Raw genomic sequence first — 15139 nt, forward strand, 5'->3', positions numbered from 1 at the left:
ATTTGGCTGGTGGGCTGCAGTTTGCTTACCCCTGCTTGGTAGGTGATAGAGCTGAGGTTCGGATTCAGTTCGGCAAGCCGGTGAACTTCCAGACCAGATCAGCTCCAGGTGCAGTGCAGGACCTCGGCATTCCTCCTGTGGGCTCTGTGCAGTCTGTCTCCAAGGTCGGCTCATCTTGGGAAGCACACACACACCCTGCTCTGGAGGAGGCAGCATGGTAGGTCTCGAGCTCTGGATCCACCACCCGCGAAGCGGGTCCTTGTTCAGCCACTCATCAAGGGGAAGACCTGAAACCTCTCCAGGCCTCAGTCTCCCCATCTGTAAAGTGGGTCTTAGCAGAGAACCCCAGAGAAGGCAATGGCACCCCACTCCAGTACTCTTGCCTGGAAAATCCCATGGACAGAGGAGCCTGGTAGGCTGCAGTCCATGGGGTCGCTAAGAGTTGGACACGACTGAGCGACTTCACTTTGACTTTTTACTTTCATGCATTGGAGGAGGAAATGGCAACCCACTCCAATGTTCTTGCCTGGTAGCCTGGTGGGCTGCCGTCTATGGGTCGCACAGAGTCGGACACGACTGAAGTGACTTAGCAGCAGCAGCAGCAGCAGAAAACCCCACTCTCAGAGGCTCTGTGAGGCCGCAGTGAAGATTTGCCTCCGCCCTTGGCTCCCCAGTTTCCCTCCTCTGCTCCTGTCCCTGGGGCTGGTCTACACTAGCTCGACGTCCTCTCTGCTGCCCCCCCACCCCCACCCCCTTTAATGGAGAGAGTGACGTTCCTGGTGTCTCGCAGTTGCCTCCCGAGCGCACAGTTTCTTGTAAGCTTTTAAAAATGAGGCTCCCTCCTGGGCGGGGAGGCGGGGGTGGGGTGTGTTTGGGAGGGGGGCGCCCGCCCTCCGGAGCATCCCTGGTGGGCGGCGGCTGCCGCTACCGGCCTTTTCGGAAGATCTGTGGCTGATTATTATGGAAATCAGGCCCCAGCAGCGCGCCTGGTGGCGGTGGCGCGGGAGCAGGAGGCGCGCGAGGCTCATCTGCGGGCGGCTGGGCCCGAGACCCGCTCAGACGCCCGGGGGAGATAGGGGTGGGCGCGCAGCTGCCTCTGCTCTCTCGGCACCAGCCTGACCTATCCGAGCCCGGGAGCCCGGGGGCGCGGGCAGGGCTGATGGGCTGAGTCTGGGGTCGCGCTTGGAAGCCTGGGCGCGCGATTGCTTCGAGGCACTGAGGTTCATTTCTGCGGAGACCTGGGGACTTGGGGCTCGCAGTGTTGGGTATTTTCAGTCCACACAGAGGAAAGGCTGTGGGGCTCATGCCCCTGCCCTGGAAACAGAATTGGGCAGCACGAGTCCCATTTACTTGAGCGCTTTCTTTGCACCCAGCCGTGTGCTAAGCGCGCCATGTCTGGTGATCTATTTGAAATTTACCATCAATTTCAGGTATTATTAATCCCATTTTAAAGGTGAGAAAATAGAGACTTAGGCAAAGCTTACAGGGCAAACACTTGAGAGATCTGAACCAGAAGCTGTCTAAGGCCTATGGCCAGTTTACAGTTTTCAGTGGCCCCATCCAAACCTGAACCGTCCAGTGCCTCTCTAGGCAGGGGCGTTGGGCAGACAGACAACATGGCTATGCCTGGGGCAGAGCTGAGGGTGCACGGTGGTGGGTGTTGCTGAGAGGCCCTGGATTTCTGAATATGCCCAGAGGCATAAACCAGAGGGTTTGAGATGGGCCAGGAGGGCACCCTCTTCTCACTCCCCACTCCATCCCCAACTGTCAGTGTGCACCAAATTCCATCATTCACAATCCAGTTCCTTTATATTTTTCACATTCAGGGGAAGGGAGACAATTTCAGCTTAAAAGTGATAGAGGAAATAAAAACGGAAAAGTCAACTGGATTTGGCCACTCTGTAAAATGACCAGAAAAATGACCTCACCGAAAGGCAAGCAGCAGCCTTGGAGAATTTTTTGTAGCAAACAAGCCCAGCCATGGGGTCCGTCTGTTATCTTTGCTCTATAATGAGCTAGGGCAGCCCATGAAGAAAGACAGAGAAACCTGAGGGTAAGTGGGCAAAGGACAGGAGCTGACAATTCACATTCAAAAGGAAATACAAATGCTACATCACTGCATGGAAAAAAATTCATTCCCACTCAAGACATAAAAGGCATGAAAACTTTAATAACTGCAATTCTATTCAAATTAACAAATATTTTAAAGCATGAAGTTATTCAATCTGTTGCTGAAAACTATAACCGTCTTTAACAGAGCTTTTTTTTTTTTTTTTTGCCTCTTGGAGTGGCATGCAGGATCTTTGTTCCCCAACCAGGGATCAAACCCATGCCTCCTGCATTGGGAGCTTGTAGTCTTGACCACTGGACCACCACGGAAGTCCCTGATATGCTTTTAAAAGCTCTCCAAATGTTGCTTGTGCTCATCCTCACAATGGCTCCAATTCACAGATGAGGAAACTGAGCTGAGAGAGATCAGGTACACGATCTTCCCAATTACGCAGATGGTGTGTAGTTGAGTAGCATCACCTGTCAGATTACACAGCAGGGACACTGAACCACTAGGGCAATGTTTCCCAAAGTGTGGTCTCAGACCCCCATCATCACCTGGGAACTTGCTAGAAATGCACAACTGAAGCGACTTAGCAGCAGCAGCAGCAGAACTACTGAATCAGAAACCCTGGGGGTGGGGCCCAGCAGTTTGTTTTAACAAGCCCTCCTTAACAAGCCCTCCAGGGGATTCTGCTGCAAAGATTGGAGAATGATTGCCCAGGGCTCCGGGTGAGTGTTCAGGAGTGGACCTTGCTTCTGCTGTAGAAGGCAAGTCATATTGTTCCAAACTCTTTTGAAATATGGAGGGACAGTGAGTATTCTGAGCCTGAAAAATGGCCAGTAATTGCACTTCTGAGAAGCTATATGAACAAGATTTTATTCATGAAGCTATTAAGACAGTGGATTTATAAATGTGTAAAACTGGAAACAATCTAAGTCTCCAACAATAGGGGATTAGGGATAAAAACCATGACTCATCTACTAGATGGACTGTTGTGCAGTCATTGAGAAATGAGTTTGTAAAGAATATGTAACATGGTACAGGGAGGGTGAACAGCTTGTCCTGGTTTGCCCTGGACTTTTCAGTTATGGTTCTGAGAGTCCTGCGTTCCAGGAAAGCCCTTGGTCCTGACAAATGAGGACAATTGGTCATCCTAATTATAATGGGCATTAGTGCTGCTATTCAAGTATTTCTGTTCTCCTTTCTTGGTAGGCTGGTGGTAGAGGGTAACTCACCGGCTCCTTGAAGTTAGGTGGCTATGTGATTTGCTTTGGCCAGTGAAATGTAGGCAGAAGTGATATAATGTCCAGACAGTACTCTGGATGGACTGCGTTAGGATGGCACTGCCCCAGTCTGGGTCCCTGAGTGACTGTGATAAACAGAGGCCCCTGTCCAACCCCCACTAAGCATACAGTGTGAGCAAGGCATAAAGTCTTATGTGTGAAGGTGCTGAGATTTAGGGGTTATTTGTTATTACAGCATAACCTACCCTGAGCTGACTGATACAACTGGGGAAATATTGCTTCTGTCGTGTTAAGGACTTTTACAAACTTGTCTATGCAGTAGAAGCATTGCAGAGATGTGACACATAAAGTGTATAAGTGTGTTGGAAATAATCTGAAATGTTTATGATATCAGGTTGAAGAATTCTTGATCTAAGCTTTTTTCTTCTTGATCATTGCATTTCCCAATTTTCTCCAATGAGCATGCTTTATTCCTTTTTCATAGGAGACATTTTATTCAAAATATAATTTCCTTGGGTCAAAGCTGGGTCTTTTCTGGGCTCTTGTTTATTAAATGAAGATCTTTTGGAGGAGGCAGGAAGAGAAGAATGTTAAGTGTTAGTTTCAAAGAATCAAGGGGACTGTAAAGGTCACAGAGTTAATCCTCTACTTCTGCTGGAAGCTCCCTGCAGGTTCCTGGGTCCTCCCAGCCTCAACAGCTCAACAAAAACAAGCCGATCAGATGCTGCTTCCTGGCCATGTTACTCTGGGCAAGTCACAGACTCACTGAGCTTCCACATTCTGATCTGTTAAATGGAAATAATCCTGTCTACCCTGTGAGCTACCAGATCAGATGACATGAAGGATGCTCAATAAATACTGGTACTTTCTGCCTCTGTCTTTCTCATGGAGCCTCAATGGTGGGTGACCCCTTAGCACATGCCCTTTGACCTCTGTGAGCCTCAGTTTCCTCATGAAGAAGAAGGATGGTTTTACAGGCCAAGGCATTTGTGAATGAAGCTGGAGGCTCTCTGTGTAGAAGTAGACCGATGGGGAGAAGGGGCTTGTGGGCCTTGGAGTCCAGCAGCAGAATCAAATCTTATACCCTCTCTTGAGCCTGGAAGAACCAGACCATGAAGCCAGATCTCCAAAAGCCACAACTGTGAATATTTAAGATTGAGACAGAAGTAGGTACTAAGTCCCCTTAGTAGGTCCTGGGGCTAGGGGGCCTGTGTTCTGAAACTTCTGGGAATCTTGAAGGAGCCGTAAAGGCTGGAGTAGTCAGGGAAAACCTTCTGCAGGAGGGGGGTCTTCAGCTGGGCAGGGAAGGATGGGATGGGCAGCCCCTGGCACCTGTGGCAGTTCTGTTCAGAGTCCCCATTCTCAGTCTTGCAAGAACGACTCCACTCTCGTACGACAGTGGCTGCAAATTTCTGCAGAGGGTGTCTGGTATACAAATGCAGGCTTGCTACATTCATGATCCTTCCATACGACACCCCTTTGGGACAGGACTTGGGAAGACTCATAAGGGGGAAGTGTTCCCTGGAATTAGGTGGTGGTAGAGCCCCATCTGCTCTTCATGAAATAGCTGCCTTTGCTTGTCCATGATTAAGCAACCCTGGGTCACGTCCCTTCCAGCCCATAGGTCCACCTTCTATGTCCCCACTTCCTTGCTGGTCCCTAGTAGATATGTTCAGTATCCAGGGTGATCATATGTCTTGGGGACCTGGGACAGTCCTCGTTTGCTCCTGTTGTCCCAGCATCCACTCTCATCTGGCATTCCAGCACTCTCAGAAGGGGCCCCATTTTGGTTGGTAATTTGATGACTAAAATCTGCACAGGTCTCAGGTCAGATGGTCTTGGTTCCATGTTGTCCCTTAGTCATTTCCCCCAGCATCCCATGCCCCTGCCTTCATGTACCTCCTTAATCCATCCCTACTAGCAGCCAGAGGGACCACCTGGAAACAACTTCTAGCTCCCCAGTCTCTTGCCGTGACCCCCTCCCCAGCCCCTGGTGCTAACTGCTCCTTGGCCGGTCTCGTCCCCGCTTCTGTTTGGCTCCCTAGTTCTGCTGATCCAGGCGCAGGCTCCTCCATGCTGGATGAACAGTTCACTGCACCTATCTGCCAGATCCTTGCTCACTGCTGTGCAGGGGATCCACGCCTTTCCCCCAGCAGTCCCTGTAGTGCCCCCTCAACTGACCCTTTTTTTCCCCCGAGAGCCCCTCTTCCTTTGGTCTTCCCAGGTCCCCTTTCCACCCCCTTACTGCAGCCCCCCAGCCCTTTGCTCCACAAGGAGACCATTCCTCCCTCTTTTGTGTGCCCTGCCTCCAGCCTCTGACTCTGATTCATTCTTGTTTCTCCCAGAGCACCAGCCCGGAACCCGGCACCGGAAGAGCGAGTTCTCTGGAAATGAGGCCCTGTGGAATCTGGCTTGTCTCCTGGAGGGAAGTTGGTAGATTTTAGGCAGAGGAGGCTGTGTTCACAGCTGTCTGGAAGAAGCCAAATTGGGTAGGAATGACACTGCCAGACAGGGAGATGGAGGAAGGGCCCTGACTTGGTGGGGATCTGTCCTTCCTGGTGAATGTGGGACCAGAGAGGGTCAGTCACTTGTCTAAGATCATGCAGCAATTTGGGACCAGGCCAGGACTTCGACCCAGATATGTCTCACTCTGAAGCTTCATTCTTCAGCCATTCTGGAGAAGTCTGGCTGGTAAGGGGGGCATACAGGGGATGCTGGCTGGAGGGGCGAGGTCTCTGCTGCCCCCTGAGGACAATGCTCTCAGGGCACTCTGGGTGATCCTTCCATTGCAAAGGACAGGCTCCAGGCTGGCAGAGCCCGGGTGGGAGGAGGCCTGACTTTGATTCCTTGATGCTCACACTTTGTGGACCCCTGGGGAATGCCTGAGTCATCGCTGAGCTGGCAAACATATTTAGCTCTTTTCATAGTCTCTAATAAATCAATTTCTCCAGGTCTCTCACACCTGCCACTCGACTCCTGGCTGCCTGCCCCCTCCCCATTTCCTGGCCCCAGGCATCTGGGCGCAGGGCCCCAGGACCAGCTCTACGCTTCCAGGCACTGGGCAGGGGTCCTCCTTACCCACTCCTACTCCACCTCAGGCCATCCTGTGCCAAGCTTGTTCTCTCTCTTTCTGTGATGGCCTCATTCAGCAGCCATGTTATTGGATCCCCAGTCAGAGTTTCATGACAAAGGACAAAATAACCTTTGAGATGCAAGGGACTACATCCTGGGGCACACAGCTCAGCCCCCACTCATCCTTTCACCTTCTTGCTTTGGGGGCTTGTTCTGGGACACTCAAGGGAGTCCCAGAATAAGCATCCTTGTTTTGGCTGCTCCTGGCTAGAAAAGCCAGGCCTCCAGTTATTTTATCTGTCATGGGCACCTCTGCCAAGAAGCTTTCCCAGATCTACAACCCCCTCAACCTCCACATGAATCTTGCCTCCTCCAATGGTCCAGCCTGTTTTGTATCTTCATCAAAGCATGTATATAGTTTGCCTTGAAGTGATAATAATAATAATGGCACTTAACCCTGAGTAGGTTCTCAACCGGAGAAGGCAATGGCACCTCACTCCAGTACTTTTGCCTGGAAAATCCCATGGATGGAGGAGCCTAGTAGGCTGCAGTCCATGGGGTCGCTAAGAGTCGGACACGACTGAGAGACTTCACTTTCACTTTTCACTTTCATGCATTGGAGAAGGAAATGGCAACCCACTCCAGTGTTTTTGCCTGGAGAATCCCAGGGACGGGGGAGCCTGGTGGGCTACCGTCTATGGGGTCGCAAAGAGTCGGACATGACTAAAGCGACTTAGCAGCAGCAGCAGGTACTCAACATTGTTCTAAGTATTTTGCATATACTCTATTATTTTCATTTTATAGATGGGCAATCTGAGGCTCAGAATGCCTAGGAAACTTGCTTAAGACACAGGGTAGAGTTGGGCTTTGAACCCATCCCCCCTCCCCCCCACGCCCTGCCCCGACACCCCGGATGGCCTCATTACTGCCCCCCTGTGGCCTATGAAAGTAAGGGTCTTTTGTGGCACCTTCTCACTTGCCACCCAACCCCACCACACACACCAGTCTCACTTCATCTCAGGGCAGGGGCCACCTGGTACCTGCTTCTGACACTTATAGGGAAGTTCCCGTTAAAGGTTTATGTCCAGAAACTCACCTGTCTGAACCCTTCAGGAAGGAAGATCACACCTAGAGAGGGCAAGCTACTAGTTCAGGGTCACACAACCAGAAAGCCAGAGAGCCAGGGTATCCCGACTCCTTGGCTGAGCAGGGGTGACTGTGCCCCACATGAAGGGAGGGGGGAGGCCGATGGGCATCTGTGCCCTCAGGTGTCTGGGGCTACTGGATCCCACAGGTCCTAGTTGACCGGGTGCATCCTTCTCCAGGAGGCGGACGTCAAGGCTCTACTCTGGGCCGAGGCCTCATTCCTACAAGGGGCAGCCAGTTCAGTTCCCGTCTGCCTGCGTCGTGGAACCTCTCATCCACGAGTGGTGGGAGCCCCCTGCTGCCCAGAGCGAGGAGTGGCAGAAGGACGGGAAGGTGGGCAGAGGCCACCAGAGCTGGTGAGTCCCGGGCCAGCAAGGCAGAAAGGGACCAGATGGCGATGTGGCCCCGCCCACCTCTCTAGTCACGCCCTCTCCTAGCGGCTTCACAGTTCCCACAGTTCCCTGCGCCTCTAGATACTTGCACTAGTTAATGCTGAGGCCCAGAGTCTTCAGTTGACTTCAGTCAAAGAATTATCGCGCATCCTGTGTGCCAGGCACCGAGCAGTGACAATCTGGCCTGTGAGGAATTCGCAGTCAAGATGTGTGTGATGGGGAGGGGCAGACCTGAAGTGAGCTCACTGCAGTATCAGGTGTGTGTCTTTTCTCCTATCTGGCTGCCAACACTCAAGTACGGCTCCTTCGAGAAGCCCCCTGGATTGCCTCGCTGCCCAGCTCAGCCTTCCACCGGCCCATGTGCTCCACTCTATGTAACAGCATGAGTTGAAATGGGCTGTCTTTCCCCACTAGACTTGAGTTCCTTTTGAGAGCAAGGGCTTTGCCTTGATCATCTTTGGATCCTTGGTTCTGTGTGTGGAGCCTGGCACATAGTAGGTGCTTCAAAAACCTGGGCCGAATGAAAGTTGATCAGTTCAACGCCTTAAGGTCTTCAAAGAATGACGCAATGGTGGCATTTCAGACAAGGGGCTGGATTAAGGTGTGGGGGCCATCTCAGTGCCCTATACATCTGAAGGGGCTGCCTAGAACTCAGGACCACCAGAACGTCGGCCCCATGCAGGCATGGCTTTTGTCTTATTCTACCAGTGCTTGAAACAAGGCACTTAATATAAGATTGTGGGAAGTATGAATGAAGAGTAACAAATTCAAGACCCTCTGTGACTCCCCAAGTGATCAATGGATCCAATCTGTACTTGTATCCCTTCTCGGACAGGGAACTCACTACTTATCTCCTGAGCAGCATCCTTTCTGTCTTCAGACAGCATGGCCTATTGGGAAGTTCTTTTGCTTTCCCCTGGCCTTGGCAGAACCAGTGCACTCTTGCCCCTGCTTAGAGAGACTCTTACTTCAAAAATTTAGCTCCTGGAGATTTCTGTCCAGGTGGCAGCCCCAAGTGGCCAGAGGATGAGGGTCCAGGGTCTGCTGAGTGCCCACTCTTCCCCATCTGGCCCTCCTGGTCTCCAGCTGGGAAAGGGATGAGGGTGAAGGGTCTACACTGGCCTCAAGGACGGCAGATGTGGTCATGGAGAGGACAGAGCCCCACCCACGAGTTGACTCATGAGCTTTATTCTCTATTCTGAGTGATTCCCAGAACAGCCACTCATGCCCAGAAATCCCCCATTCCACCCTCTCAGTGACAGGAGGAAGCCGAGGACCAGAGAGGGGAAGAGAGTGGACTAAGACTGCACAGCCAGTGGCAGGAGAGGACCTCAGAGCTCATGACCCCTGGCTGCCCCTTCAGGGCCAAAAAAGGCAGCAGATGTGGCACTCAGCTCCCATGCTGCCATGGGGCCTGTGGAAGACCTCAGATGTCCTGTAAATCTTCTTCCTGTCACATCCAAACAGATCCTCCTCAGTGCAGTATCATTACGAGGTGCTTGCACACCTCCAGAGACAGTGGCCTCACCACTTGCAAGGCAGCTACTCTGTCCTGACCCCACAGAGAGTGTGTGTGTTGTGTTGTGTGTGTGTTGTGAGGTGGGGGAAGAGAGGTTGCCTCCCCTCCCTGGGGGAATTCACCTTGTCCGGCTCACCTACGCAGGCTGACAGTAGAGCCAAGGTAACCCCATATCCTGTTTTCCTGCAAGGGAACTTCCCTTTAGGGACTCCCCCAGGGCCTGTGCAGCGGGGTAAGTTGTGCTACTGAGAAGAAACCTGTTTGTGGAATGCTCCTCCAGGCTGGGGCCTCCCTGGAGACAGAACTGCCTGCCTGTGGGTAGTGAAGCCAGCTTCATGCTTGATGGTGCTATGCCAGAGAGTCTCAGGATGCTAGGACCCTGCTGGGGCAGCTGCTTATCACCTCAGGGGCCCTGGGCAGTGGTCCAGCAGGGAAATTGTGGCGGAGACTCTGCTACAAGGGTATACATCACTCATGGCATGGCTGCTGCCTCCAGGCAGCCCTCCTGGTAACCACAGATCACAAAGCTCTCTTGGCTTCTTGGTTGTACCACCATTTCTGCTTGAGTATGTCTGCTTGAGTATGTCTGTATGTCTCTGCCATTTGCTTGAGGAGTCCCACGTGTCCCTTCTCTAAAATGAACATCCTTGAGGATGGGCCCACTGTGCTCTCCGCCTCCCAGCAGTCTTCAGTCCAGAGCCTCTTCCGGCTCAGTAAACAGGTGTAGACATCTCCAGCCAGAAGCTCCTCAGGAGACCCAGCACATTCCTATCTTTCCACGGACAGAAAGCAGTCTGAGAGGGGCCATTGCTGGCAGGTTGAGGGGTGAAGTGCACAGAACCAGAAGGGCTGGGACATTCCTAGCCAAGCACCACAGTTTTCCAGGAACCAGAGAAGGAGTGTGACTCGGCCGAGGGCACACAGCAAGTTGAGACAAAGCTAGGACTGAGACTGTGATGTCCAGGCTCCTAGTCCAGTACTCTTGGGTCTCCCAGAGGTCATGTCCATGGATCTGAGATGTGTCTCCTGTGTCCCTTGGGCAGGGAGGGCCAAGCTCGCACTGAAGATGGGGAGGGGCTGGCTGAGAACCCCCTGAGCAGGAGCGGAGGTGTCACCATGGTGGAGGGTAGGAAGCACTCAGGCCCCTCTTGCTTTGAAGGCTGATGGCATTTCAGAGGGCAAGGAGACTTCTAACAAAAGAGGAAACTGAGGCCCAGAGAGAGGGCAGGGTGCCAGGCTGTGGCCGCTTTCCTTACCCCTTCCTGTAGTGGACGTGGGGCAGGGGTAGGGCCTTTCCTGGATGCCCAGGGCCAGCAGCCTCATGATCGGGCTCTGAGACCTTGGTGGTTCCCACCCACCCCGGCTCTTGAGCCCTGCCTCCCCCACCCCTGCCCCTCGCTGTCAAGTCGAAGTGAAGGGGGTTGAAGGAGGATGTGTGCGGGTCCTGGGGTGGGAGTGGGTCTCCAGGTACTACAGGTCATGGGGCTCGCAGGACACCGGGCACCACCTCCAAGGAAGCTCACTGCTTGCTGGCGATCTTCTTCTTCCGAGCAGAGACCAGGTCATAGAAGGGGACACGAGTGATGCTGGCTCTGGAGTGAGGGTAGTAAAAAGATTTCAGAGTTGGATGGGCTGGCAAAGGGGATCTCATCTCCCAGGGCTTGTAATAAGGGTGTGCTTCTCCCAGGGCGAGGTTGGCCTGCCCCACTGCAGGGGTAAAACCTGATGACCCCAACAAGGACCGAGCCAGGGTGTGCCACAGGCAGGCCTGAGAGCCTCAGGAATTCTGCCCCCACGTATCTTTGGATGCCTCCCCAGGCCCCGTCAGACTTGCAAGGAGGTGACAAGAGCCCAGGTGGAACCAGCAGACCTGCTTGCCAGTCCTAGCTCTGCCCCTCTCTGGCTGTGTAGCCCTGGGCAAGTCCTTTCCCTCTCTGGACCTCAGTCCTCATCTGTAAAATGAAGGTGAGAGGGGGTTTGGCCTGGCAGCACAGGGCTGCTGCAAGATTGGAGGGAAAAGACCCTACAAGTCTCTGGGACATACCTGGTCCCCGGCCCATTGACCACTTCCGTGTCTCCCTCTGTCTAAGAGGACTCACCCTCACGGGTATCTCCCCATGGACTTAGAGTCAAGGTGTTATCCTGCCCCTCACCTGGCTTTCCTCCTCCTGTCCCTCCACTGCCCATCACAACTGTCGAACCCCAGCCCCTGCATAGTGGACTTTCTCCCCTCATCACACCTGTCTGTGGCTCTCCAGCACACTCAGAAGAAACCTGAGCTCTCTGCCATGGCCACCAAGGCCTTGCCATCCTTTGCAGCCTCATTTCCCAATGCTCAGTCCTCACGCTGCCTGGTCTCTACATAGCCCTACCCCTGCACTGCCTGGCATTGCCTGGTCCCATGCTGCCCAGCACCAGCTATCCAGGAAGATGTCCAGGCATCCCTATGCCTGACCTGCCCTTTTGTTTTGGCCTGCATTGCTCCTTCCACCTAGAAAGTCCTCCTCCCCACCTGCACCAGGCCTTTCCAGGACCACTTAGGATCCTGATACTAACAGGCACTGGGCAAAGAGCTTTACTCGTAACATCTCCCATGATCCTCCACCATTCCCATGAATTCTGTGCCTTGCTCTTCCGTGTTCTGGGCCTGGCCCAGAGAGGATGCTCACGGAACATGGTGGAAGGGATTTGCATGCCAGAAACAGGAGGGAAGTTCTGGAGTTAGCCCTCTTTGCAGGCAAGGAAACAGGACCCTGAGAGGAGCAGGGGCTTCTGAAAGGTAAAAGAGACCCCTCCCCACCAGTCCAGCCATCTGTTACCGAATGGCTTCGATCCATTGGTCCCGCTCCTCGGCGCTGGAGGCTGAGATCCGGTAAGACTCATGCTTGCCCTCCACCACTTTACCATCGCCGTCGGTCTTGCAGGCCTTTATCTTCTGGCCCCGGCAGCTGGGGTTGCAGAGCTCCAGGCAGAACTGTGGGGAAGTGGCCAGGTGAGGGCAGGGTAGGGGTGGGAGGAAAGAGCAGCCGTGTGGGCTCTTGGGGAGGCTCGGAGAGGCTGGAGAGGCCTAGACACTTGGGCAAGACCAGCATCTGGAAGAGCAGCAGGACACACCTGACTTCCAGGCCCTCCTGTGAGAGGAGAACAGGCAGCTTCTCATGTTGAGAACTTACTATGTGCCTGACTTGACCTAAATCCATGATTCCCCTTAAAATCCCCAGGTGACAGATGGGGAAATAGAGGCTCAGAAAGCAGCAGAGACTTATTGAAGGTCCCAGAGCCAGTATCAGGGGCCAGGCCCTGAGAGACAGTGTGGCCAGGCCCTCTTGATGCCTCTTGATGCCAGGATCCCCGTCCCTAAGAGGGAGGCTGAGGCAAGCCTGAGCTACTGGAAGGTGTCATGGGCATGGCCTCGCCTCCTGAAGAGCTCAGCCCAGCCACCCTCTCCCTGCACTCTGTTTTGGAAATTCCTACAGCTGCTCTGGCCTGAGGCCACCTCGGTGACACCTACTGGCTTCTTGGGATCGTCCACCTTCTGCACTGAGAGATTCTCAAGGGGTATGATTCCCCGGGGCTCCTTGTCCTGCAGAAGAATAAGAAGAAATATCAGGATCAGCAAAGGGAGTCTCGAGTCAAGGGCAGGGAGTTAACTTGGAAGTTTTGTTGTTTAGTCACTAAGTCACCTTCAACTCTTTGTGATCCTGTGGACTATAGCCTGCCAGGCTCCTCTGTCTGAACTCAGCGGCACCCCAGATCCCAAAGAGGAGTGTGCCCATCTTCCCCAGACTCTGACCAGCCCTGGAGAGGGCAAGGGAGCAGCATGGGAAGAGCCCTGGCTGGGAGTTAGGAGGCCGGACATTAAGCCCCAGCTCTGCCTTGCACCTTGGCCCAGCCCCTTCCCCTCTTTGTAGTTGTTTACCCCATCTGTAAGATGGGTGTGGAGGAGGACCAAATGATCTCAAAGAGGCCCCAGCTCTACAATGGACTGCTTAGTGAGAATCTGGAAAGGATTTGAGGGGAGGGACAGGGTAGGGTAAGGCTCACAGTGGTGAACTCGAAGTAGTAGAGGCAGCTGTCCGTCAGGATGAACCAGCGTCGTTTCCAGGTCTTCACGCGGCCACCTGCAAAAGCCAATGATGGAGTCAGTTAGCCCTCCTCTGCCCTGGGCTCCAGCACTTCTCTCCACGAAAGAGCAGGGCCTCCAATCCTAGCCCCCTAACCCCTAGCTTCCCACACCTCCCCCTTATCTATCTCTCCCCCACTTAAAACCTGAGGGGTTCCATCACCTCCAGGCTGCACCAGAGCTCCTCCCTGGTCCGGCCCCAGGGGCAGGCTGGCCATTCCTGCACTTTCCTCCTGCCCCCACCACTCTGTTCATCCCTTGGCTGGCTCCCTGCCTGGTCTTGTTCTAAGCCTTTCATCTTTCGTTTGCCAGGCAATATTCAAGAGGATTCAAGAAACATTCACTTATTAATCCCTATGACTACCTATGAGGAGGGGACCATTATTAACCCTGTTTTACAGATGAGGAGATCACAGGGCAGAGAGGGTACATCATCAGCTCAAGGTCTGGCAGCAGAGCTGGGATTTGAACCCCAGTGTCTGAGCCCCAGAGCCCAAGTGCATGGTCATTTCCCCACATGTTTAATCCTCCCAGGGATGACTGTTACCATTCCACAGCTGTGGAAACTGAGGCCAAGGATGGATGGAGGAGCTGGGATCTGTGACTTAGAGCTGCCCTCGGGCTGAGAACTGTCAGCTGGGCAAGAAAAGGAGGCTGCAGTCTGCAGGTGGATGGACTGGGAGGTGGGCCTGGAGAGATGGAGGGTCTGGATGGGCCCCCAGGCCAGGGCCCTGCTCTCACATACGGCATCTGTCCTCTGGCTTGGAAAGCCTCTGTGCCTGGCTGGCTGCCCCTGCCCAGAGGTGCCCAGCGTGTGTGGGGGTGGCAGGCTCCGATGGCCGGGTCCTACAGTTCCGCTGCTAGAACTTGCAGCGGCTGCTGCTGTGGCACCCACCACAGCTCCCCTCTGCAGGCCCAGAGCCCTCCCTGCCCCTAGTCCTGTTGAGGAGAGGCCCCCCAAGCCACATCCTCTCGCACTCCCGCCCCCCACCTTTCAGGGACAGCCAGCCATCTGCCCACCGAATTCTGCCACTGGCTGGCTATGTGGCTTGGGCTGGTCCCTTAGCCTCACTGGGCCTGGGTTTCCTCAGAATCACTTCAGGAAGAAAGATCTGTGGTTGAAGGCCTTATCTATGAATCTGTCAGTTTTCTGTCTCCCTTCCTGCTCATTGTTCCCTCCCCCACTGTCCCCTCATCCCCAGGACAGATGGAGGGAGGGTTGGGGCAAGCAGACTGCTGCCCTGGGGCTCAGGAGACTCTCAACTCCACCACCCGAGGCTTCAAGTCAAATGGGTGCATGTATCAGCCATGTTGCGTGAATGTTGCAGGCACATCAGTGCATGTGCCCCAGAGTGCAGGAGTGTGCATCTCACCCAGTTTGAGCAGCCAGCCCTCGCGGTCAGGTTTGAAGAAGGTGTGGGTGAGGTCGTTGCCATCATCCTCGGGGATGGAGAAGGGCTCGCTTTTGATGCTGTCGAAGAGGTTCTGCCCCAAGAGAAGGGAGGGAAAGACCCGCTGTGACATTCATAGGCCTGGGTCTGGCCTATGTGGCCTCGGGCAGATCACTGACTCTGTGTGCCTCAAGGTGGG

At 53.9% G+C, this 15139-nt stretch overlaps 1 protein-coding gene and 1 long non-coding RNA gene across 4 annotated transcripts in view; one reads left to right on the plus strand and one right to left on the minus strand.

Moving 5' to 3' along the window:
• Window positions 1–1454: 1454 nt before the first annotated feature.
• On the plus strand, window positions 1455–6258 carry LOC123465672. Its single transcript, XR_006640928.1, has 2 exons — window positions 1455–4158; window positions 5643–6258. It is a non-coding gene; the product is annotated as an uncharacterized LOC123465672 (long non-coding RNA).
• A 2821-nt stretch (window positions 6259–9079) lies between these two features.
• CYTH4 (cytohesin 4) overlaps window positions 9080–15139 on the minus strand; it is a 30910-nt gene continuing 24850 nt past the window's right edge. For all 3 annotated transcript variants that reach the window (XM_045165333.1, XM_045165332.1, XM_045165334.1), the window contains 5 exons: window positions 14923–15034; window positions 13471–13547; window positions 12938–13009; window positions 12246–12400; window positions 9080–11018 (listed from right to left, as the gene is read on the minus strand). In XM_045165333.1, coding sequence (XP_045021268.1) covers window positions 10946–11018; window positions 12246–12400; window positions 12938–13009; window positions 13471–13547; window positions 14923–15034 — 489 coding nt within the window. In that variant the 3' untranslated portion in view covers window positions 9080–10945. The remainder of the gene's footprint in view (window positions 11019–12245; window positions 12401–12937; window positions 13010–13470; window positions 13548–14922; window positions 15035–15139) is intronic.

The sequence above is a fragment of the Bubalus bubalis genome, chromosome 4 (genome assembly GCF_019923935.1).
Source record: "Bubalus bubalis isolate 160015118507 breed Murrah chromosome 4, NDDB_SH_1, whole genome shotgun sequence".
Classification (NCBI taxonomy): domain Eukaryota; kingdom Metazoa; phylum Chordata; class Mammalia; order Artiodactyla; family Bovidae; genus Bubalus; species Bubalus bubalis.